This window comes from Pristis pectinata, chromosome 24, assembly GCF_009764475.1.
Source record: "Pristis pectinata isolate sPriPec2 chromosome 24, sPriPec2.1.pri, whole genome shotgun sequence".
Lineage (NCBI taxonomy): Eukaryota > Metazoa > Chordata > Chondrichthyes > Rhinopristiformes > Pristidae > Pristis > Pristis pectinata.
Window position 1 is genome coordinate 9,903,447 of NC_067428.1, and position 20,798 is coordinate 9,924,244.

The 20,798-nt window shown below is 39.3% G+C and overlaps 1 protein-coding gene across 5 annotated transcripts in view; it reads left to right on the plus strand.

The window, feature by feature from the left end:
* Positions 1-20,798, plus strand: part of hdgfl2 (HDGF like 2) — a 54,693-nt gene that overhangs the window by 17,745 nt on the left and 16,150 nt on the right. For all 5 annotated transcript variants that reach the window (XM_052038234.1, XM_052038232.1, XM_052038233.1 and 2 more), the window contains exons 2-6: positions 572-648; positions 3,003-3,141; positions 10,961-11,107; positions 17,478-17,603; positions 18,111-18,182. In XM_052038234.1, the coding sequence (XP_051894194.1) occupies positions 572-648; positions 3,003-3,141; positions 10,961-11,107; positions 17,478-17,603; positions 18,111-18,182 (561 nt within the window). The remainder of the gene's footprint in view (positions 1-571; positions 649-3,002; positions 3,142-10,960; positions 11,108-17,477; positions 17,604-18,110; positions 18,183-20,798) is intronic.

The following is a 20,798-nucleotide window of genomic DNA, read 5'->3' on the forward strand; positions in this document are numbered from 1 at the left end:
TCCTACTATTTCCCATGATGTTTTTAGGAGGTTTCCTTGTCCTTGATCTCATGGGGCCTACGTTATGTTGAGCACTTCCTAAGGTCACTCCCTGTTGTGCACCACAATATGGATTTGCCTCCATTTCCTATATTTTCTGTTGACTAGGTTTAGACTCAGTTCCTTGGGAAAGAAATGAATAGGACTGAATCTTGTAGCCTATACTTTCTAGTGCTGCTGCAGGGTCGAGCAAATTACCTTTCTCTGATTACGGAACAAGGGTATATACTCAATGATAAAACAGGAGTTCAAAGAACAATGCAGTATAGAAGTTAGCATTGAAAATGGAATAAGGTCACCCAAATGTTTAATCAACTTAAATCATGATTACTGGTGAATTCAAAGAGGTTGTTCCTGATTATTGATGTATAGACAATTTGCAAGTTGCATTGCCCACTAAACAAATCATTGGGCGAGGATATTTGACATGTGTTTTTAAAAAAAAATTGTTGGAAAATTGGTGCCTGTTACATTTTGATTTCGCAACTAAATCATAACCATGAAGTTTATTAATTCCATATTATTGTTTCAGATTGATGACGTTGCCGAGGGAGCAGTGAAGCCACCATCAAATAAATACCCAATTTTCTTCTATGGTACACATGAAACGTATGTATTTCTGCCTTTTCTTTACAGCAGAAGTGATATATGATCAGTCATGATATTTTGTTGGTGAATTTGGATTTGTTTACCAGTATATACCTCCATTTTCTAGTTTCCAGCCCTGAAAGTTTTTCATTATTATAGCGCTCTATATATGGGAATGAGTTATTGTTTTGCCAAATATTAACAGGTGTTCATCTAATCAGTGTTGATGCAAGTTCTGAAAAGGTGATAATCATTGTTCAAAGAAATAATTGACAGTGCTGTGAAGTGTTTCATAATGTTACGTATGTATCAATACTTGCAATGTGTTGTTGAGCCAGTTTCATATGTATAGTTGGTAGTACCGTGCTGCACAATTATTTCTAATCTAGTATGTTATTTTTAAACTAAATTAAGCAGAGCCACAGTGGTTATGACATGGAATGGTGCCTTTTGAGACTGTATACTGGCTCCATAATTCAGTTGTTCCTACTCTGCCATCCTCTTCCCCATTGCCCTGTAAATTTCTCTTCCGATATATATTCAGCTCCTTCTTAATTGCTACAGTAGAATCTGCCTCCACTAATATCCCTGGCAGTTCACTCTAGATCCTACCTACCAACTGCATTTATTTAATAAAAAGAATCTCTTTGGTCCTTTATGTCTTCATTCTCTGTCCCCTGATCCTTGACCCCTCTGAAAATGGGTACTGTTTCTCTGCCTTTCGGAATGTTAACTGTCAGGTCTCCTTGCAACCTCCTCCATTGTAATAGAACCACCGGAGCTTCTCCACTTGATCCACATAACTGAAGATCTTCATCCCTGGAATCATCTTGTTAAGTCTCTTCTGCACCCGTTCCAAAGACTTCACTTCTTTCCTAAAGAGTAATGTCCTGAACTGGACCCACTATTCTAGTTGTTCATCATCCATAGAGCTCAGGATTTTTTTAAACCACTTTCTCAACCTTCCCTACCACTTCTAATAAAGTGCACTTGTATTCCCAGATCTCTGTTCTTGTGCCTCTTTTTAGAATTTTGGCCTCTAGTTTGTTTCTCATTCTTCTTACGAAAATGTAAGTGTTTACATTTCTCAGCATGAAATCCTATCTGCCATGTATGCACTGATTTAACCAACCTGTCTATATCTCCTTGAGGACTTCCTATCCTCCTCACAGTTCACCACATCTCCAAGGTCTGTCATGTCTTCAAATTTGGAAGTTGTGCCTGTGTACTCATTTTATTGACTGGCACTGCAGGCTTGAGGGGCTGAATGGCCTACTTCTGTCCCCATTTTGTATGATGACCCAAGTTCAAATTGTAATGTATATTAAGAAAACTGATTTTTTTCTTAATGCCACTATACACTTCCCTTCATTTTGAAGAGGTATTTCACTACTGATTTGTGTCTCCTGTTATTTAGCCAGTTCTCTATCCATGCTGCTTCAGCCCTTTTTATTCAATGGCCTTCAGTCTTGATGGCAAGCCCATTATGTGCCACTTTATAAAATGCCTTTATAAAGTGCACGTACAATACAAGGATTGCATTTCCTTCATTACCCCTCTGTTAATACATCAGAAAAGTTCCATCAAGTTGCTAGGCTCATTTTACCTTTAACAAATCCGTGCTTGTTTTCTCTAATAAATCTGTATTGTCCAAATGAACACTAATTCCGATTAATGTTTTCAGAGCGTTCCCTGCCATCAGAGTTAACCTAACTGGGTTTATCTAAACAAAAGTGTAATATTTCCAACTTTCCAGTCCTCTCATCAACACCCTTGAATCTGAAGCTGTTTAGAAGATTATGGCTTTGCATCTTCCCTTGCATCAGATATCTAGAATGAATCCCTTGTTGACCAGGTGATTTATCCACCTTAAGTACAGATAATCTTTCTAATGCCATCACTTTATCAAATTTCACCCTATCCAGAACCTCAACCACTTTTATCTTGCGTGTATTCTAGCAGCATCTTCTATCTTTTTACTTGCCCTGAAGCTCTGACTTTAATTTCCCTATCCCTGTCCTTCATTGCAATCTACCTGGACTGCAGCTAAACTTTGATTCCACTTTACTCAAGTCTGATCTGTTCCATTTTAAAATGGCCCTTCTTCAGTTGACTAAACTTTATCTTGGGGTATCTTCTATATCCTATTTCAAAGGTATTCTAAACCCTTTGATGTTATGATTGCTGTTTCAAAACTAGAAAAGTTACCTGTGAGAAAACAATCCCTGAGGTGTAGTTAAGATTGTATTTTCCCACATCTCTCTTCTTCCTTCCCCTTTTTTCACTCTTAATGTCAAATTTCCTATACGTAATGTTGAAAGCTCACATGTTTTATTTACTGGTCATATAATAGAACATTTATTTTTGGTTGTCAGGGCATTTTTGGGACCAAAAGATATTTTCCTTTTTGAAAAATACAAAGACAAATATGGAAAACCAAACAAGAGGAAAGGATTCAATGAAGGATTGTGGGAAATACAAAACAACCCAAACGTCAGTTTTACTGCGCCACTGGTGAGTTTGGCATTTGTCATATTTGGTATTGAATTACAGGGGGTCAAACCAAACTTGTGGTAGCGATATGTCTGCCACTGAGAGAAGTTGGCCTAATGTGTGTGAAATTTTGGCAATTTCAATCATCACCAGCAACTTTCTTCTCAGGAGAATTATATGATTTAAGTCTTGGGAATTTTTTACTTGTATAACAATGGTGAATTTTATTTTGTAGATAAAAATGACTTGTGCAATCCAAATATTTTGGCTTGCAATAAGAAATACTGCATTGCTAATGGAGGCAGTTAAAGAAGTCATTTTGGAATTACTGTTTGTATTTTTTTTTAATTTTTTAATGTATAGAAGACCAGGAAAAAGTCAAAACTATTTGTTCTTCTAGAACACCAGTTGTTCCAGAGGCTTGGGGTGTGACAAGAACCTAACAGGTTAAGCATAAATTTGGTCTAAGTGAGGTGCCATAAGAATTAATTGGACTTTTTTGCCATTTGACATGGAATAGATGAGTCATTACTTTGGATTGAGAAGTGGATAAAGTTCTTTGTTCTTTGAAAGTAAAGTTGCTATTTTGGCCAAGAGCATATACAAATGCAAATAGACATCTACAAAGTTACTAGGATAGTTTAAACCATATAAAACCGATTGGAATACAGTTTGATTGGGCACATGGGTGTTTACCTTCTGGGCTGAAGAGTAAGCATGTAAAATATTGTTTTCAATGAATCCTAGATTGTGTACATTGAGTCCCAATTTATTGTGCCTATTTAAAAAGATCCTGAACCAAATATTGAACTGGCTTTGTTTCAAAAAGGAGAATGTAAAGTGTACTATCTGCCCTCTGTTAATTTGCTGATCACCTGAGGGAGTGATCTTCACGGGTTTAAGAAAGAGAATAAAACCAGAAAATACTCAGCAAGTCAGGCAGCACCTGTAGAAAGAGATTCTGACTTTGTGCCCTCTGACCAACACCACCCCTGCCCCCAAGACTTAACACTTACTCTTGCACCTTGCTGGTGCTCAGATGCCTTCCCAGGAAGGAGAACACTAATGGAATTAGGATCAACTCTAAAAGGTATAATCATTGCATTTTATACAAGATGCATTGCTGGGCAGAGAACCTGGTGCAAACCCCTGCATTCACCACTGCTATGCTGGGAACCTGGTGCAGGGCTCACTACTCTGCTGGTACTCCCATGCAATGAAATGGTAAAGGTGACCTCATGGCTCAGTGTGGGGTGAGCCACAGAGGCAACATTCAACAGCAGCCTTTTGAGGGTTGGTGTTGGGTGGTATGGAGTGGTACACTTTGGCCGACACAATGACTGTGGGCCATTCCTTGGGACTGCCAGCTGCTGCTCCACATGTTGACCCCTGGATTCTGTTGTGCTGCTCATCTCTTCCTGTTGATGGTGATGGAAGCCACTGTCTTCCCCTCTCTTTGCTTGGCTACATAGCTCTGCCAAGCCTGGATACTTCTCTAGGTAAGCAAGCTCAATGGCCAGAAACCACTGTTCAGCTAGTTCCCAGTAATGGCCCACAATTGTTCTGCAGGACAAGGTGCATCCCAAGCCCCAGTTGTCAATGCTGAGTGGCTGCACTGCTCACTCCACTCAGTTCGACACTACCCTTCACAGGCTGTACATTGCTTCAGTGTTTCACTCTACACCAAGCCGTGCAGCAATGAGATCACTATTCCAAGATGGTAAGAATTCCAAGTTCTTGGTATAGCAATATGCAGGCCAAGTGGATGCCTTCTTAAATTTACTTGAGGGCTATGTACCTCTGAATGTTCAGAGCACAAGACCAAGAACACTATAATGAATTGGCACTCTGCAGGATGGCACTTAATGGGGTACCAGTGTACACCCACGCACATTTTCATACACACTCTGGTGTCCAGCTCACAATCCCAACCATGCTCTGGTCCCTGTTCCCAGCGTCTGACTCCTGGCTGCACCACTGGCCCTGTTCCCCTGGCACACTGTCTACACAGCTGTCTACATTCCAAGACATGATCTCACAAGAGCTGTACTTGGGGTCTATAGGAACCATCACTGACTCGTAGGCCTTGCAATGAAGAACACTGACCTAGGGGAATACAATTTCATAAAGACACACAAGACCACAGATGCTGGAATCCACAGGAAAAAAATAAACTGCTGGAAGAACTCAGCGGGTCATGCCTCATCTATGGAGTCAAAGAGATGGATGACGTTTTGAGTTGAGGCCCTGTGTCTAGTTCATAGCGGCAGATCTCTTTGAAGCACTGCATGCATTAAAAGTGTGGACACAGTTGCCAATAGACAGTCTGTCTCTGCATAAGAACATTTTGGAATATCAGAAGTTAAACTACTCTCCACATTTGGTTTCATTTTTGAGACTAGGGGTGCCACCTGCTGGCAAGTTGCTCCCAGTGACTGGGTGGAAGAATTCCTGCTTGTATTTGGAGCTGATTGTCTACCACAGATAATAATTGCTGAAGTTATTGGAACTACCTGAAACGATTGAAACTGCCCTCTGCAGGTGTTTGCACCTTTGGGGATGTATGTGCCATTACATTTTAATTTCATTGTCACGGTTTCAAAAACAAAAATGCATATAAGTAGTCTGTATTACGAGAAATCTTTGTGGATTGGAGAAGGCTGACTGGTTTTTCAAATGTATTAATATGCAGTTAAATGTTGAACAAACTTCAAGCCACATTGAAAAGGAATAGGAAGGAGTATAGTTGTACTAGCATCTGAGTGAAGTTTCCACATGTGAGAGCACTGTGGTGATGGAGCAGGCAGTGCTGCTTTCCAGCTTGAGTTAAATCAACAGTGACTATGCAGTAAACTATTGGTTTTGGATAGATAATTTTCTTTCCATTTTTTATTCTTTTAAGGAACTCGTGTAAAATGTCCGAGTCAACCTCTAACAAATCTTTAAACCAATTTGCTATAGTTGTTGTATTACCATACTTTGGAGTCTGATGTTTTTGCCATAATTTGAAATGCCATGCTGCTTGAAACCAAACAGTTGTCATAGAATCTCCTCCCTTGTATTTATCTCCTGGTTTGTGTTGGAAGGCCTTTGCAGTATTGTGTATAAACATAAGGAAATGCAAAGGATAAAGGATGCATAAAAGCAATGCTAATGTCAGCCCTGCTCAATTGATAGAACTCTCATTTCCGAATCAGGAATTTGTAGACTCAAGTGTCACTCCAGAGACCCAAGTACAAAAATCTAAGCTGATGTCTCAGCACAGTACTGAGGAACTACTGGATGGTCTGAGGTGCTAACTTGAGACCCCATTTACAGCTTTCAGGTAAATGTAAAAGAACCCAGGTTCGCTACTTTTAAGGAAGTGCAATGGAGATATTCCTACTCTCTTGACCAAATGTTTATCCCTCATTCAACATCACAGAAACTCGTTACTTGGTCATTATCACAATGTAAGTTATTGTTGCCAAGCTCAAGCCAGCTGCTGCAATTCCCACGTTGTAGCAGTGACTGCATTTCAAAACTATTTTTATGCTATCATGTATTTTTCAATAACCCAAGGCTGTGTGAGATGCTATGGTAGTAATTGGATGAACAATAAATAAAATTTGAGCCTTAAAAGTGTGTCAGATAAAGAAAACAGTTCAATTATCTTCTTTCCAAGTTCGCTGGATTTAAAAAGCAGCAATTGATAGGGTCTTGTTATGCTGACCAAAAGGTACAGGCTCATCATAATCTGCTAGACATTTTGGTCTTATAGAACATAGCTCACAGAGCACTCCTAAATGTCCCCTGTTCACTTGACGGGAGATGAGAAAAATCATTTGGGAATTTAATTCTTAATTGTCATCCTAGAAATAATGGTACAGTGGCAAAATTACTGAACTAGTAACTGAGAGGTTAGGATTAACAATCCAAATATAAAATTTAAATCCTATTATGGTATTAATTCATCTAATAATCTGGAATTTAAAAAAAATACTATGGTTAGTAATCAAAAAAGCTAACCTGTTTAAAAACCCATTTGGTTCTGTAATGTCAGGGGAGGAAATCCTGCCATCATTAACCAGTCTGGTCTAAATATGACTCCAGATGTGCAACAATATTAATTGTCTGCTGAAATGCCCTAGCATGCTGCTCAGTTGTATTATAACCACCAAGTTCAAACAGAAAAAAATAAAACTGATTAGACTGTCTGGCAATGAACTGGGCGTCAAATTCAGACACGACAAACTTGCTCTTTGCTCATTCACCCTTGCAAAGTCTTATTTTCAAACATCTGGGGACTGATACATAAATGGGGAGAGCTGTTTCACAGACAAGATGTGTAATGGCTTGAACATAGTCATACTCTTAGAATCGTACATTCCAGAACTATGTGCCAGACTCTTCCATCACAGTTACTGGCTACATTTTGTCCCACCATCAGTACAGACTCACCAGAGGTGGTAGTATACAGGCAGGAGGCAGTAACCACAAGAGTCCTCAACATTGACTATAGAATCCATGGCACAGGGCTTTCATTTTACAGTAACATAACAAAAAGGAGCAGATACCCTCAATGTTTACTAATGCTAGCTATGGCTCAACTGCCACATTCCCATCTCTGAATCAGGGTTGTAGATTTATAAGCACAAACGTCAAGTCTGGCATTCCAGCACTGTACTGCACCTTGTAAGATTCCATCTGAATAGGCAAACAGGCACAAAGAAGCATCCTAATTACCACCCACTAACCGTCCACAGCTGATGAACTAGTGATCTTCCAGGTGAACAATAGTTGGAAGGATCATGAGCAAAAGCACAGAATGTCCTCTGGGTGGGAGACTATTTATTACTAAAACTGGCATGGTAGGTAGGCACCACCACTGGTTGAGCCATGAAGGGCATCACTGCCAGACTGGGTCTGCAAGGGATAAACCAACATGAGGAATAAACTTGCCTAACCTTGTCCATATTTATTGCACTTGCTTGTGACAACATTTGTGGGAGTAACTACACCATAGACCTAATGGAGACAAAAGCCCATCTTCACATCAGTGCTGTCTCTGATTTTGTGTGGCATTAGTCATACTAATTGGAATAGACTTGCAACAGATCCAGCTGCTCAAAACTGGGCATCATTGAAGTATTCTGTCCATCAACAACTGCGGAGATGTATACCACTGCAACCTAAAACCTCACTGTCTGTTGTCCATTGCTTTGTTGTTTACAGTCAAATCAGTACAAGAACACATGACAACAGGAGCAGGGATAGGCACCTGGCCCCTTAACTTTGCCCTGCCAAAAAACATCGTCTTGGCTGATCTGCCCCAACTGTTGTGTCAGTTCCCAGAAGTCCTCACTTCCTTGATGTAGCCTCAACAGTCCTCCCAGTGTAGAGAGTTTCAAAGAGGAAATTCCTATATGCCTCCAATTTTAAATGACTGCCTTATAACTTTTTGAGACTTTCCCACTAGTGGAAACACCTCAATATCTACCCTGTGGCATCTCTTTAGGATTAGATCTTTCAATAAGGTTATCCCTCATTCTACTAAACCCCAGAGAAAACAGGTCTTTTTTAGCCATTTGTGATAGGAAAACCTTCTCATCCTAGGAATTAGCCTAATGAATCTCTTTTGGACTGCCTCTAATGCCAATATACCCTTCCTTAAAGGGACCCAAAACTGCACGGTGAAGCCACACCTAGGTGTACCAACACCCTGTACAATTGTAATAATACTTCTCTATTTCTAAATTCTCAACTCAATAGCAATTAAGATCAGTATGCCATTTGCCTTCTTAATTACTTGCTACACCTGCCTGTTAATTTTTTTGTGATTCGTGCACATGAACACCTAGATCCTGGAGACACAAGAGACTGCAGATGCTGGAACCTGGAGCAACAAACAGTCTGCTGGAGGAACTCAGCAGGTCAAACAGCATCTGTGGGAGGAAAGGGTTTCTTTTCTTTTCTTTTTCAATCTTTTTATTAGTTTTCAAATTAATACAGCTTAATATATAACATCAATGTTTGTACATGTAATACAAAGAGATCAGGAGAGCAATCATAGCATAATAATCATAAAGAACAATAAAATAAATTAAAAAACTCTGTAGATCCCACTATCTCTTAGTAAATGAATATGATATAAAAGAAAGAAAAGAAAAAGATTTATTATATATAAAAGAAAAAAAAATCCCCAAATAAGAAAAATTATAAACAATATATCAAACCAAACTAAACTGAAAAATTTCGGAAAAAAAAAGACTGGACTGAAATTTCTCAGTAGAAATAGAGCAATATTATGTTGTCAACTCCGTTCCTCTAAATTGAAAAGTTATTGAAAGGGGATCTATATCATGTGACAATATTGAATAAATGGACTCCAAATATCTTCAAATTTAAGCGAAGGATCAACAGTACCACTCCTAATTTTTTCCAAGTTTAAACATGATATAGTTTGAGAGAACCATTGAAAAGTAGTAGGGGGTAAGGGTTTCGACTCAATGTCGACAATTCTTTTCCTCCCACAGATGCTGCTCGACCCACTGAGTTCCTCCTGCAGTTTGTTTGTAACACCTAAATCCTTGTGTGCTTCATACATTTGCGATCTTTCTCCTCTTAGGTAATAGTCTAACTTTGATTCCTCTTTCCAAAGTGCTTTCTGACGTGAATCTCCATTTTCGCTGAACTTATCTATATCCTATCGCAGTGTTCAAATATGCTCATCACGATATGCTCTCCCACATGGTTCAATGAGGAGTGCAGGAGGGCACGCTGGCATACCTAAAGGTAAAATGCCAAGCTGATAAAGCTGTAATACAGGGTTACTCGCATGCTGAACACTAAAACCAGAATCTGGGGAGTAAAGCCAAGCCATCTCGCAACCAATGGATGAAACTAAAGCTCTGCAGTCCAGCCACATCTGCTTGTGAGTGGTAATGAACAATTAAACAGCTAAGGAAGGAAGAGGCTTCAAATGTATCGTCATCCATCAAGATGATAAGGTCCAATACATGAGTGATGAATAAAAGAATGAAGTATTGGCAACCATGTTCAACCAGAAATGCTGAGAGAGTGATTGATTTCTGCTCCTCCTGAGATTTTCACCATTACAAATGCCAGTCTTAAGCCAATTTGATTCCCTCCACATGATATCAAGAAATGGCTGAAAGCACAGACTACCACAAAATCTGTGGGACCAGAATCCATTTCAGCTAAAGTCCTGAAGATTTGTGATTTAGAACCAGCTGCACCTTTAGATGATCTGTTCCAATACAGCTAAAATGCTGGCATGCTGTTATGTCCTGTTCACAAAAAAGCAGGACAAATCCGAGCTGGCCAATTACTGTCCAATCAATCTGCACTCAATCATCAGCTAAATTATAGAAGGTGGTGTTGATGTAAGCAGTACTTACTTTCCAATAACCTCCTTGCCAGTAATCAGGGGGCACTAGGCTCTAGAACTTAATGGTTTTTGTTCAAACATGGATCAAAGAGGCTAATTCCAAAGAATGCTGCTCATAACGTCAAGCAATATTTGACTTAACATGGTGTCAAGGATCCCAGGTAAAACTGATGTCAATGGACATCAAGGAGAAAACAGTTTAGTGGTTAGAGAAATGCCTCACAGGAAAGAAAATGATTGAAGAACAACTGTGAACTTGGTTAATTTTTTCTGAGGCACCTTCTGCTTTGCTGCACAGAAAGAACTATATTAAAGTAAACTGTTTACTTATGCTACATGTTGGGTTTGTGTAATTTTCCTTGAGAATGAATAAATAACACTGTGGCTTTAATTTTCCTTTGTGCCAAAGTTCAGTGGCTGATCTGACATCTGACCTTTTTCTATTTTTAGCCATCAAGCTCATCTGACAGTGAAGTTCCAGAAAATGAAGTAGTCCCAGGAAGTGGTGCAGAAGAGGACAAGCAAGTGAGTGATGAGGAATCTGACAAGGACAGCATTGAACAGAGTGGCATCAAGAGGAAGCCCCTCCTTCCCAAGGTAAACACTTAGCAATTCATTGGTTCGTCAGCCTATTTGTTTTTTTTCAAAATATCTGTCCTCATTAGCTTGGCTGGTTTGTTGCTACCTTCTACCCACCATTTCTTTATTCCCTTTTCTCCTGAAGATGGTGATTCATGCTGTGGAGTGGCTTCACTTCTGCTGTTCATACAAATAAATGCAATTGGTTTTCTGCACTAAATAGGATTTGAGTTAAACTTGGATGATAACTAGCTCAGTGTAAACTTTATTTAATCTGGACACATCTGACCTCCTTGAGGGCTATACTCTCAAACATAAATAATTATATACAAGATATTTTTTATTGCAATACTAGTGGACTGTTTTTAGAGATTCTGCCATTCAGATGAAAGATTAAACTAAGGTCCCACTACTTATTTAGGTGAACATATGAGATCCTAGAGCATTTTACAAAGAAGGCAGGGAATACTCAGCATATTGACCAACACCAATCACTCAAAAAATTCTGTTTCTCTTTCTAAATAAAAACAAGTCACTTATATTAGAAATAGAAGCATGAGTAGGCCATTCAGCCCCTCTGCCATTCAGTAAGATCATGGCTGATATTTTGCCTCAGTGCCACTTTACTGCATGCTGGCCTTTAAACAACTCCCACATGTCAGATGTGGATTTACCCAATAGTAGCTGTTCCCAATCTACTCTCCCCAGTTCCTGCCTAATACTGTTATAATTAGCCCTTCCCCAATTTAGCACTTTCTTCCAAGGTCCAGTCTCATCCTTATCCATAACCATCTGAAAATTTAGTGAGTAGAATACAAAGACACCCAGGTCATCTGAACAGCAACATCTTTCAGTCTCTCTCTATTTAAAAGAGTGCCACCTATTCTACTTTCTAGGGAAGTGGATGATCTCGCATGTTTCCAAATTATATTCTATCTAACATGTCCTCGCCCTTTCATTTACCCATATCCTCCAGAAGTCCCACTATATCCTCCTTGCAGCTCTGTTGACTGCCTAACTTGGAATTGTCAGAAAACAAATACATTACACCCGATTCCTCCCATCCAAATTATTGTTACGGATTGTGAATGGCGGAGGTCCTGTCAGTCACATCTTCCGAATCCAAAAACGACCCATTTGTTCTTACTCTCTGCTTCCTATCTGTCAATCAATCCTCAGCCTATGCTAATATATTACTTCCAATACTGCCCACTCTAATTTTGGGTAGGAACATTTTGTATTTGCCTTATTGAAAGCCTTCTGAAAATCTTGCGCCATTAGCTGGATGTGAAGATTTACGACTGAAATAGGAGTCCAAATTTTAATCTGTTTTTACAAGTTAGCTGTATATTGCAAGCTTCAATTCTTTTCTACCCAACACTTACATAAATTTGTTTACACACACCAATTACTAGAAATTACATTGCAGCATCTTGTTGGTCTTTGACATGTGCATGAATCATTATTATGGAGGCCAACTTGTATAAAATGATTTGTCTTGTTTCCCTGTAATTGCTGTGCCAGGCCAATGGTACACATTCTAAGATGTGTGGCAGGCCGTCCAAGGCCTGGTTTACTCATTGTGTTTGCTGCTGGCTTCAAGGAAAAACAGTACGCAGGCCAACTAAAATTGGGTCCCAGAGCAAAATTGCATTGTTTGCTTATTTTATATTCATAGTGTGCTGTCAGCAACAGCTCACAGTAATCTTAGTGTCAAAAACACATGATCAGTAAACAAGTATTATGAACTGTTTGTTTCAGCACTGTAATTGGGAGCTGCTTAAAGAACTCTTCCTGTTTATTTGAACTATTAAGAATGATTCCATTCCTTTCCTTGATATAGTTCTGTAAAATTGCTTCATTTAATGCCATCATTACACATTACTGTTTCTGTTGTCCTAAGTGTTGTTGTGCAATCTGAGTTCTATAATAATGATGTAGATGTGTTGAATAATACCGTAGGGTGTTCTTTGATGGTAATGCTGGCATTAAAACTGATGATACTTGATAATGGTCGAAAGGAACACATTGAATGCTTTGAACTTGGTTCTGCAACATTTATTTAATCTCTTGCAGGATAAAATAATTCAAGTTATTAATAATCAAATAACATTGTGGTCTTGGGAAGGGAGATTGTATAATAGATGCTTTTGTATTTGCTTGACTGTCTAGAATGTTGCTGTCCTTCATTTCGTGGGGCCACATGTTTTGCTTGTGTTCAGCCATTTGAGCTGAAGTACCAGATTTGTGATCATGTACTGAGAGCCCAGGATGTGCAGGCATATTTTGTTTGGGAGTGTGGAGCCACATCTGTTAGTGTGCCTGTTATCCCAATTTTAAGTTCCCACTCCTACCTGCTGCAAAATCACACAGTGCCACAGATTAATTCTGTTAAAACGCGATTATTAGCAGTATACTGCAAGGGAGAATTCTCCTCTAACTCTCATGCAGAGTCTTTATCGGAGGTCTCCACAATACAGAGGGGCAGCCATTAATTTATACAGTCCTTGTCACACACTTAAACAATTCGGCTACACCAATTCCAGTTGGGGAGCCTAAGATACAAAGACAACCATCACGCTCATTGTTTAGGACAACCACCTGCTCTTGAGTCGGGGCCTGCGTGCATGGTATTTTTTTCATTAGTTATATGTACGGTCATAATTCCTTAACCCTTTACTTCCTCATGCCCTGCTCGTGAATGCCATGGGACTTCAGCAGTGAAGTGTGATTCTCCAGCATTATGCTGAGGAGTCACCTGTCTCAATCAGACATGGTGCAGGATCCCATTGACTTCAGTGGGGTTCCAGGCCTGCAAATAACTGGAATTGGTTTAATATTGTCAAATGTACTGAGGTACAGTGAAAAACTTGTCTTGTGTACCATTCATACAGATCAATTCATTACACAGTGCATCGAGGTAGTACAGGATTAAACAATAATAGAATGCAGAATAAAGTGTAACAGCTACAGTGTGCAGTGCAGGTAGACAATAAGGTGCAAGGTTACAGTGAGATAGATTGAGGTCAAGAGTCCATCTTATTGTATGAGGGAGCTATTCAGTAGTCCTGTAATAGTGGGATAGAAGCTGTCCTTGAGCCTGGTGGTACGTGCTTTCAGGTTTTTGTACCTTCTGCCCCATGGGAGAGGCGAGAAAAGAGAATGTTCGGGATGGGGTCTTTGATTATGTTGGCTGCTTTACCGAGGCAGCGAGAAGTATAGATAGAGTCCATGGAGGGGAGGCTCATTTCTGTGATGAGCTGAGCTTTGTCCCCAACTTTTTGCAGTTTCTTGCGGTCACGGGCAGAGCAGTTGCCATACCAAGCTGTGATGCATCAGATAGGATGCTTTCTATGGTGCATCGATTTTAAAAATTGGTGAGGGTCGATGGGGACATGCCAAATTTCTTTAGCTTCCTGAGGAAGTAGAGGCACTAGTGAGCTTTCTTGGCTGTGGTGTCTACGTGGTTGGAGCAGGACAGGCTATTGGTGATGTTCACTCCCAGGGACTTGAAGCTGTCAACCCTCTCAACCTCAGCACTGTTGATGTAAACAGGAGCATGTGCACCACTCCCCTTCCTGAAGTCAATGACCAGCTGTTTTGTTTTGCTGACATTGAGGGAAAGGTTGCTGTCATGACACAACGTCACTAAACTCTCTATCTCCTTCCTGTTTTCCAACTCATCATTATTTGAGATACGTTGGTATCATCCGCATACTTGTAGATGGATTTAGAGTAGAATCTGGCTATGCAGTCATGAGTGTATAGGGAGTAGAGTAGGGGACTGAGAACGCAGCCTTTTAGGGCGCCAGTGTTGAGAATAATCATGGAGGAGGTGTTGCTGCCTATCCTTACTGATTACGGTTTATTGGTCAGGAAGTCAAGGATCCAGTTGCAAAGGGAAATGTTAAGTCCCAGGTCCCAGAGTTTAGTGATGAGTTTGCTTGGAATTATAGTATTGAAGGTAGAGCTGTAGTCAATAAACAATAGTCTAATATAGGTATCTTTTCTGTCCAGATGCTCCAGAGATGAGTGTAGGGCCAGGGAGATGGCATCTGCCATAAACCTGTTTTGGCGGTAGGCGAATTGCAGTGGGTTGAGATTGTTTGGGAGGCTGGAGTTAATGCGTGCCATGACCAGCCTCTCAAAGTATTTCATGATGGCAGATGTCAGAGCCACCGGGCGGGAGTCATTAGGCATGTTACCTTGTTTTTCTTGAGTACCAGGATGATAGTAGCCCTAATTTAAGAAGTAAAGAAGAGTGTTGTTATTTCTAAAATTGCTGTTTTGTGATTATTGTTAATGTAATTTTTTTTTTAAAAGGTGTATTTTACTAGTTTATAAATATTTCTGTCTCTGTTTAAAACCTCTAGTGCATCTTTGACAGAAGGCAGTGCTCTCTCCCTACTTTTTTTCCTTCTGTCAAAGCCTGTAAGAGACCTTTTGGGGGCAGGACCTCTGCACTTTGCCAGTTGTGGCCCAGTGGTCCCTCAGACCTCTCCACTGAATTTGAGGGTGCAGCGAGCCAGCAGGTCCACCCCCTCTGTCTGACCCAGTTAAGTGTGTGCAAGTTTAGATTGCAGCATTATATCTGGTCTTGCAAGATCCAGCCAGTACTTCAAAAATTTGAATAATAATACCACAGTGACCTTTGACATTTTAAGATTATAAATTATTCCTCTGATGTTCCAAATGTAAATGGTTGAATACAACCACGTTCACGTAAAACAGTACGTGCAGGACCATTCCAGTTACTGTGATGCTGAATATAAATGTGTTTGACCTATGTATTGCTCAAGGATTTTGGCATAATGGTGGGGCTGTAGCATAAAGGTAATAGTTTTTCATTAAACTGTTTCCAACAAAAAATATACCCAGAAATATTAGAAGATGCTGGAAACAGCAGGTCTGACAAAAGACAAGTTAGCATTTCAAATGTGTACAGTTTACCTAATCAGAAAATGGAAGATAAACTGCTTTTACAGAACCAACATAAAAACACAATGTGTGAGAATGGCTTGTATACCAGATAAATTTACAAGTAAAATATAACTGAACTTTTTTTAAAAAAAAACTGATTTATCTTTTTAAAAAAAAAAGAGAGGCTGAAAAGGAGTGAAAGATTACTTGCAGTGTAGCACCTTCTAAGTGTGCATTATCAGACAAGAGCAAGGTGAAAGAGGAAGATATTAAAAATCATCTTAGAAGTGGAGGTGTAAGTAGGAAGGTGAAGAAACTGAGAAAATCCTAGAGCTTTTGGGGCCAGTAGTATAGCAACTAATTTTGTGAACACTCCAGAATTGCAGCAGTGTTGAGATCTCTTCAAATTGTGGGAATGAAAGAGGCTTTGGAGATATGAACTTCATTAACATTTGAGATCTCGCTAAACTGGGAACCATCATGGGTCAGTAAAAATGGGAGAGATGGGTGAATCCCTATAATTTAGGATATCATCATTAAAGTTTCAATGAGCTTAATTTTATGGAGGGTGGAAGATGGGAGGTCAGGCAGATGGGCATTAGACTAGACTTGATATGTAGCAAAGGAACGGATGAGAATTTCAACAGCAGAGGACTAAGTCAGAGGTGGAGATGGGCAATGTTTCAGAGATTGAAGTAAGTAGTCTTGGTGGGGCAGCAGAGATGTGGCCACATGCTCATTTTGAGTTTGTATGGGATAGTAGGTTTGTAAATGGCTTGATTAAGGCTTGATAACCATAGAAAGAGATGGTGTTCTTGGCAGTAGATTCAATTTTTTCGACATTCAGTTGAAGAATATCTTTGCTGTCATTAAAGCATCATGATAAATCAGAGGTAGTTGGAGATGATTTGAGTGGTGAGCTAGAGCTGGAGGGTATTGGTGTGCATATGGAACCTGGTATTGCATTTGAAGATGTTAACTAGAGAAAAAAAATTGAAGGGAATTTGAAAATTAAATGGGAGGAGGAAAATGAGATGAGCCCTGTATACCTGTAGGTTTTTGATCTGATTTTAGATAGAGAGCAATTAAAGATGTACTTCTTGAGGGTGAAGTGTTGATAAATTGTACAAATTCTGTGCACTTCAATGATGGCTGAATTATTGTAATTAAATTTTGCTGTTAAAAGTAGTTAGTGCTGTCAGCATTCAAAATTTTGTGAATTCAGTATTGATCTTCTGATAGTATATTAATTTTCATGGTACATGGGATTAAAATTCAATCAACTGCATGCAAAAAGAAGTGTTGTTTTACTGATTGTTGGAATAATTGTGTTGGTATAATATACCAGTGACACTTTCCTGCTTTGTGTTAATCAAAGTTTTTTTTAAAGATGTTACATCCCAACCATCTACAAACATTCTGATCAGTGGAGGGGAAGAATTACTGTTGTCACTTTCTAAATTTGTAGCGACCCGCTCCAAAGCGTGCTCGCAAATCGAGTGATGAAGACGAGGAGGAGGAAGAAGAAAGTGGTTCCAACTCGCTTGAGAATTCTGAAGCAAGTTCCTCAGAATCAGAGAAAAATAGTGACCAAGTAAGTCTAAACATAGTAAATACTGATTCATTGGAGAAAATAGTTATTATACTATTTTCATTTCTGTCCTTTTTATTTGATAATTTGGTGATCTTCATGCCTAGCAACAACCATCCCACCCTTGCCTGTAACCCAAACCCTTTCATGCTGGGGTAGTATTTTCAGGGCTCTCATGCTGACTCATTTGAATTTATCTGGTGTGTAGCTAAACCATACAGGACAAAACCACAGTGTGTGGTTCATTTTTGACCTCTACTGAGATAATATATGATTTCCTCCAGCAAGACCTGGCGCTTCTGAGTTACCTACTTTGATTGCTATCCCATGACTCTTGAGAAATAGTCAAAGTAACAAAAAAAGTGTACTGACAAGTTAACTATTTATTTATAAATGTATACGTTATTATTGTGATGAATGTACACTTGATATTGTTGTCAGTACAGCAGCCAAGAACAATCTTGAGGTAGTCGGCATTACATTTTTTTTCTTTCACATTTTGTTCATTAGGAATTCACATTAGAAAAGAAAGTAATTTCCAGAACACCTAGGCGAGGTCCTGCAGCTGGAAGGAAGAAAAAGGTAAATGGTCCTTTCAAATTGGTGATGTTACTGTCTCTACATGGAAGAATAACTGTGTTAATAGAAGATGGGAGAATGACAAATTAAATAATGATCCAGTGTGTGTTTCTTGTTCTCTTCACCTGTTTTGATTCTGTAATTTGCAACGTAAAAGCATGTGGGTGAGGCTTCTAATATGAGAAATTTCATGCCTTATGGAGAAGGTACTTACTTGCTGTATACCAGTACATCTCCAACAGTCTGTGCATCTACATATCTGTAGGCCAAGCAGCAGGGAAATTTCTGCTGACCTTGCACTAGTTACATCAAATGTCTGGCTGTTCTTTCCTGGAGGCTTAATAATTTTCAACTTAACTTTCTTGTTTAATTGGGCACTTTTTAATTCTTTCAATATGTAAACTAAAATACTGAATTTGCTGTGTAAGTGAATGCATCAGATTAGTTAGTATGGCCTAGAGTTTCTATAATGCCTGTAAAACCATGATAAATGACTCGTGTGAGGTGTACCAACATTCATTTTTGTTCTGTATCTGCCTCTTGGAAATGTAATAACACCCACAGCACTTCACTCTTCACTGTTGCAGATTGCACAGAAAAAATTTGGTAAGTTCAGGGGCTTTGAGGATCAGGGTTGTGTGTTGCTGAAGCTTGGAGAGGGGAGGGAGTAAGCTTCTGGATTAAAAGTGGGTGTCGGGGCAAGTGTCAGCTGCCAGTTGGGATGGGCGAAGGGGCACAATTGGGATGGAGTCCCATGATGTTAGTTGGTGGAAGGTGGGGCTGAGACTGTCAAGTTTGGGAGGTGGGGGGTTGGTAGAATAGAGTGCAGACTGAAAAAGCCAGCAGCTTAAAGGAGATGCGATTGGGGTTTCCACCAATGACGTATGGCCTACTCCCTTTAGCTCCATTGGAAATGGGTCTTGCAGCTACTGTGGAAGCTTCTTTTGCAGGTGTAGCCTGCGTGCAATAAAATGTCCAGAAGCAGCTTCCAGGTCTGCACCGTTTGTTGTTGGACTCCACTGTGAATGCAGATGCCCTTATTACGTTAAACGGCAGAGATACAGAGGAACTCAGAAATGAAAATAGTAGACTTTGTGATCCACACGGCAAATCTCCAATTTTCATCACTATTTAATAGAAAAATTGGGTTGTGTAGCAATTAGTACTGTAAGGTATGATTTCTAGGTAAATGTTTAAGTCATTTTCTTGAGCTAGGTTACTCACAGATGGAGGACTAGCCAATGTTATTTGAAAAGGCTTATTTTTCTGATTTTAAACCCATTTTTAAGCTGTATTAGTAAAATTGCAACAGGTTACCACTTCTAATCCACTAACCGAAAGGAAAATAATTACCAAAAAAAACCAGCAGCTGATGGAATTCTGAAATAAAAAAGAAACAAATACTGCAGATACCCTGCAGACCAGGAAACAGCTGTTGAGAGGGAAACAAAGTTAACATTTCAGTTTAATGATCTTTCATCGAGTGAGTTGATTTTCTGTTTTATGTTCTGTTATGCTGCGCTGATTCATTGAAGATCTTGTTTGCAATTGTGCATTTGAGTTTTATTGGAAACCTTGTCTGTAACTTAATCAGCCTAGTTTAAAGCACTTTTTTGATCCAAATTATGCACAAAATAAAAATTACTTAATTGTTTTAGAAAATTGTCCTCCATGAGCTTTAGAAATTAATTGCCTTATAGATTGAGCAGTTTTGTATGTTTTAGTCAAATGAAAGTTTAAAATCTTTCACTTATAACTTTGCCTTTCCCTGTATGCTTCTCCAATTTCTCTTTGTGCGTCCAGTTTCAGATTTGTAAATGACTCCCAATTATGGCAAATGGAATTCAGTATTAGGAATTGTGATGGCAGACAGTAAAGTGACTCAATAGTGACACGATAAGTGGTAGAGCAATGGTTCATTTTGCTCTTCCTATCTGATTTAGCCAAACAATTTAAGAAACTTTGTGCTTTTAATCCTTTGTGTCAGACTTTTAACTGTGACTTACTTGATTATTACCTTTTTGTTTGAAGTTTATTCGACTGGTTTTTGTAGGGTAGGTTAGAACTTCTGGAAAAGGGAAACCATATACTTTAGCTCCCACAAAAAATATGATAACTCCCCAGCCCATCCACACAGCTCACTGAGTGAGTGTGCAACACTGGTGTCATTTTTAACCTTGATCTGAACTTCAAATCCCATATCCAATCGAGAGCCAAAATTTACATCTGCCGATGTGCAGTGTTATCCTTGCCTTGTAATCTTGACTTGTCCAGTGCCTTTTCCGACTAACCATCTTGATCTTGACTATGTAAAACCCCATTTTCCATAATTCTGTGCTTGTTTCCTGTAACCCTTTAAATCTTTTATTCCTGTAAGTTGCCTATTACTATGAAACAAATTCAAAATCCTCACTTAGAAATTCATCTGCATTCTTGCTCCAACCTTTCTCTGCAACTACCTCAGATCCATGTCCTAACACCTTCCCATTTTTTTTTCCTCTTGCTTGTTGTCTCTTATGCATGTCCCATCAACCGGTCTCTCAACTGCATTACTGGTGACTGAGCCTTTACTATCCTGGCCTTATTAGAGCAGGTGCTTTATTTCTCTTCACATTTCAT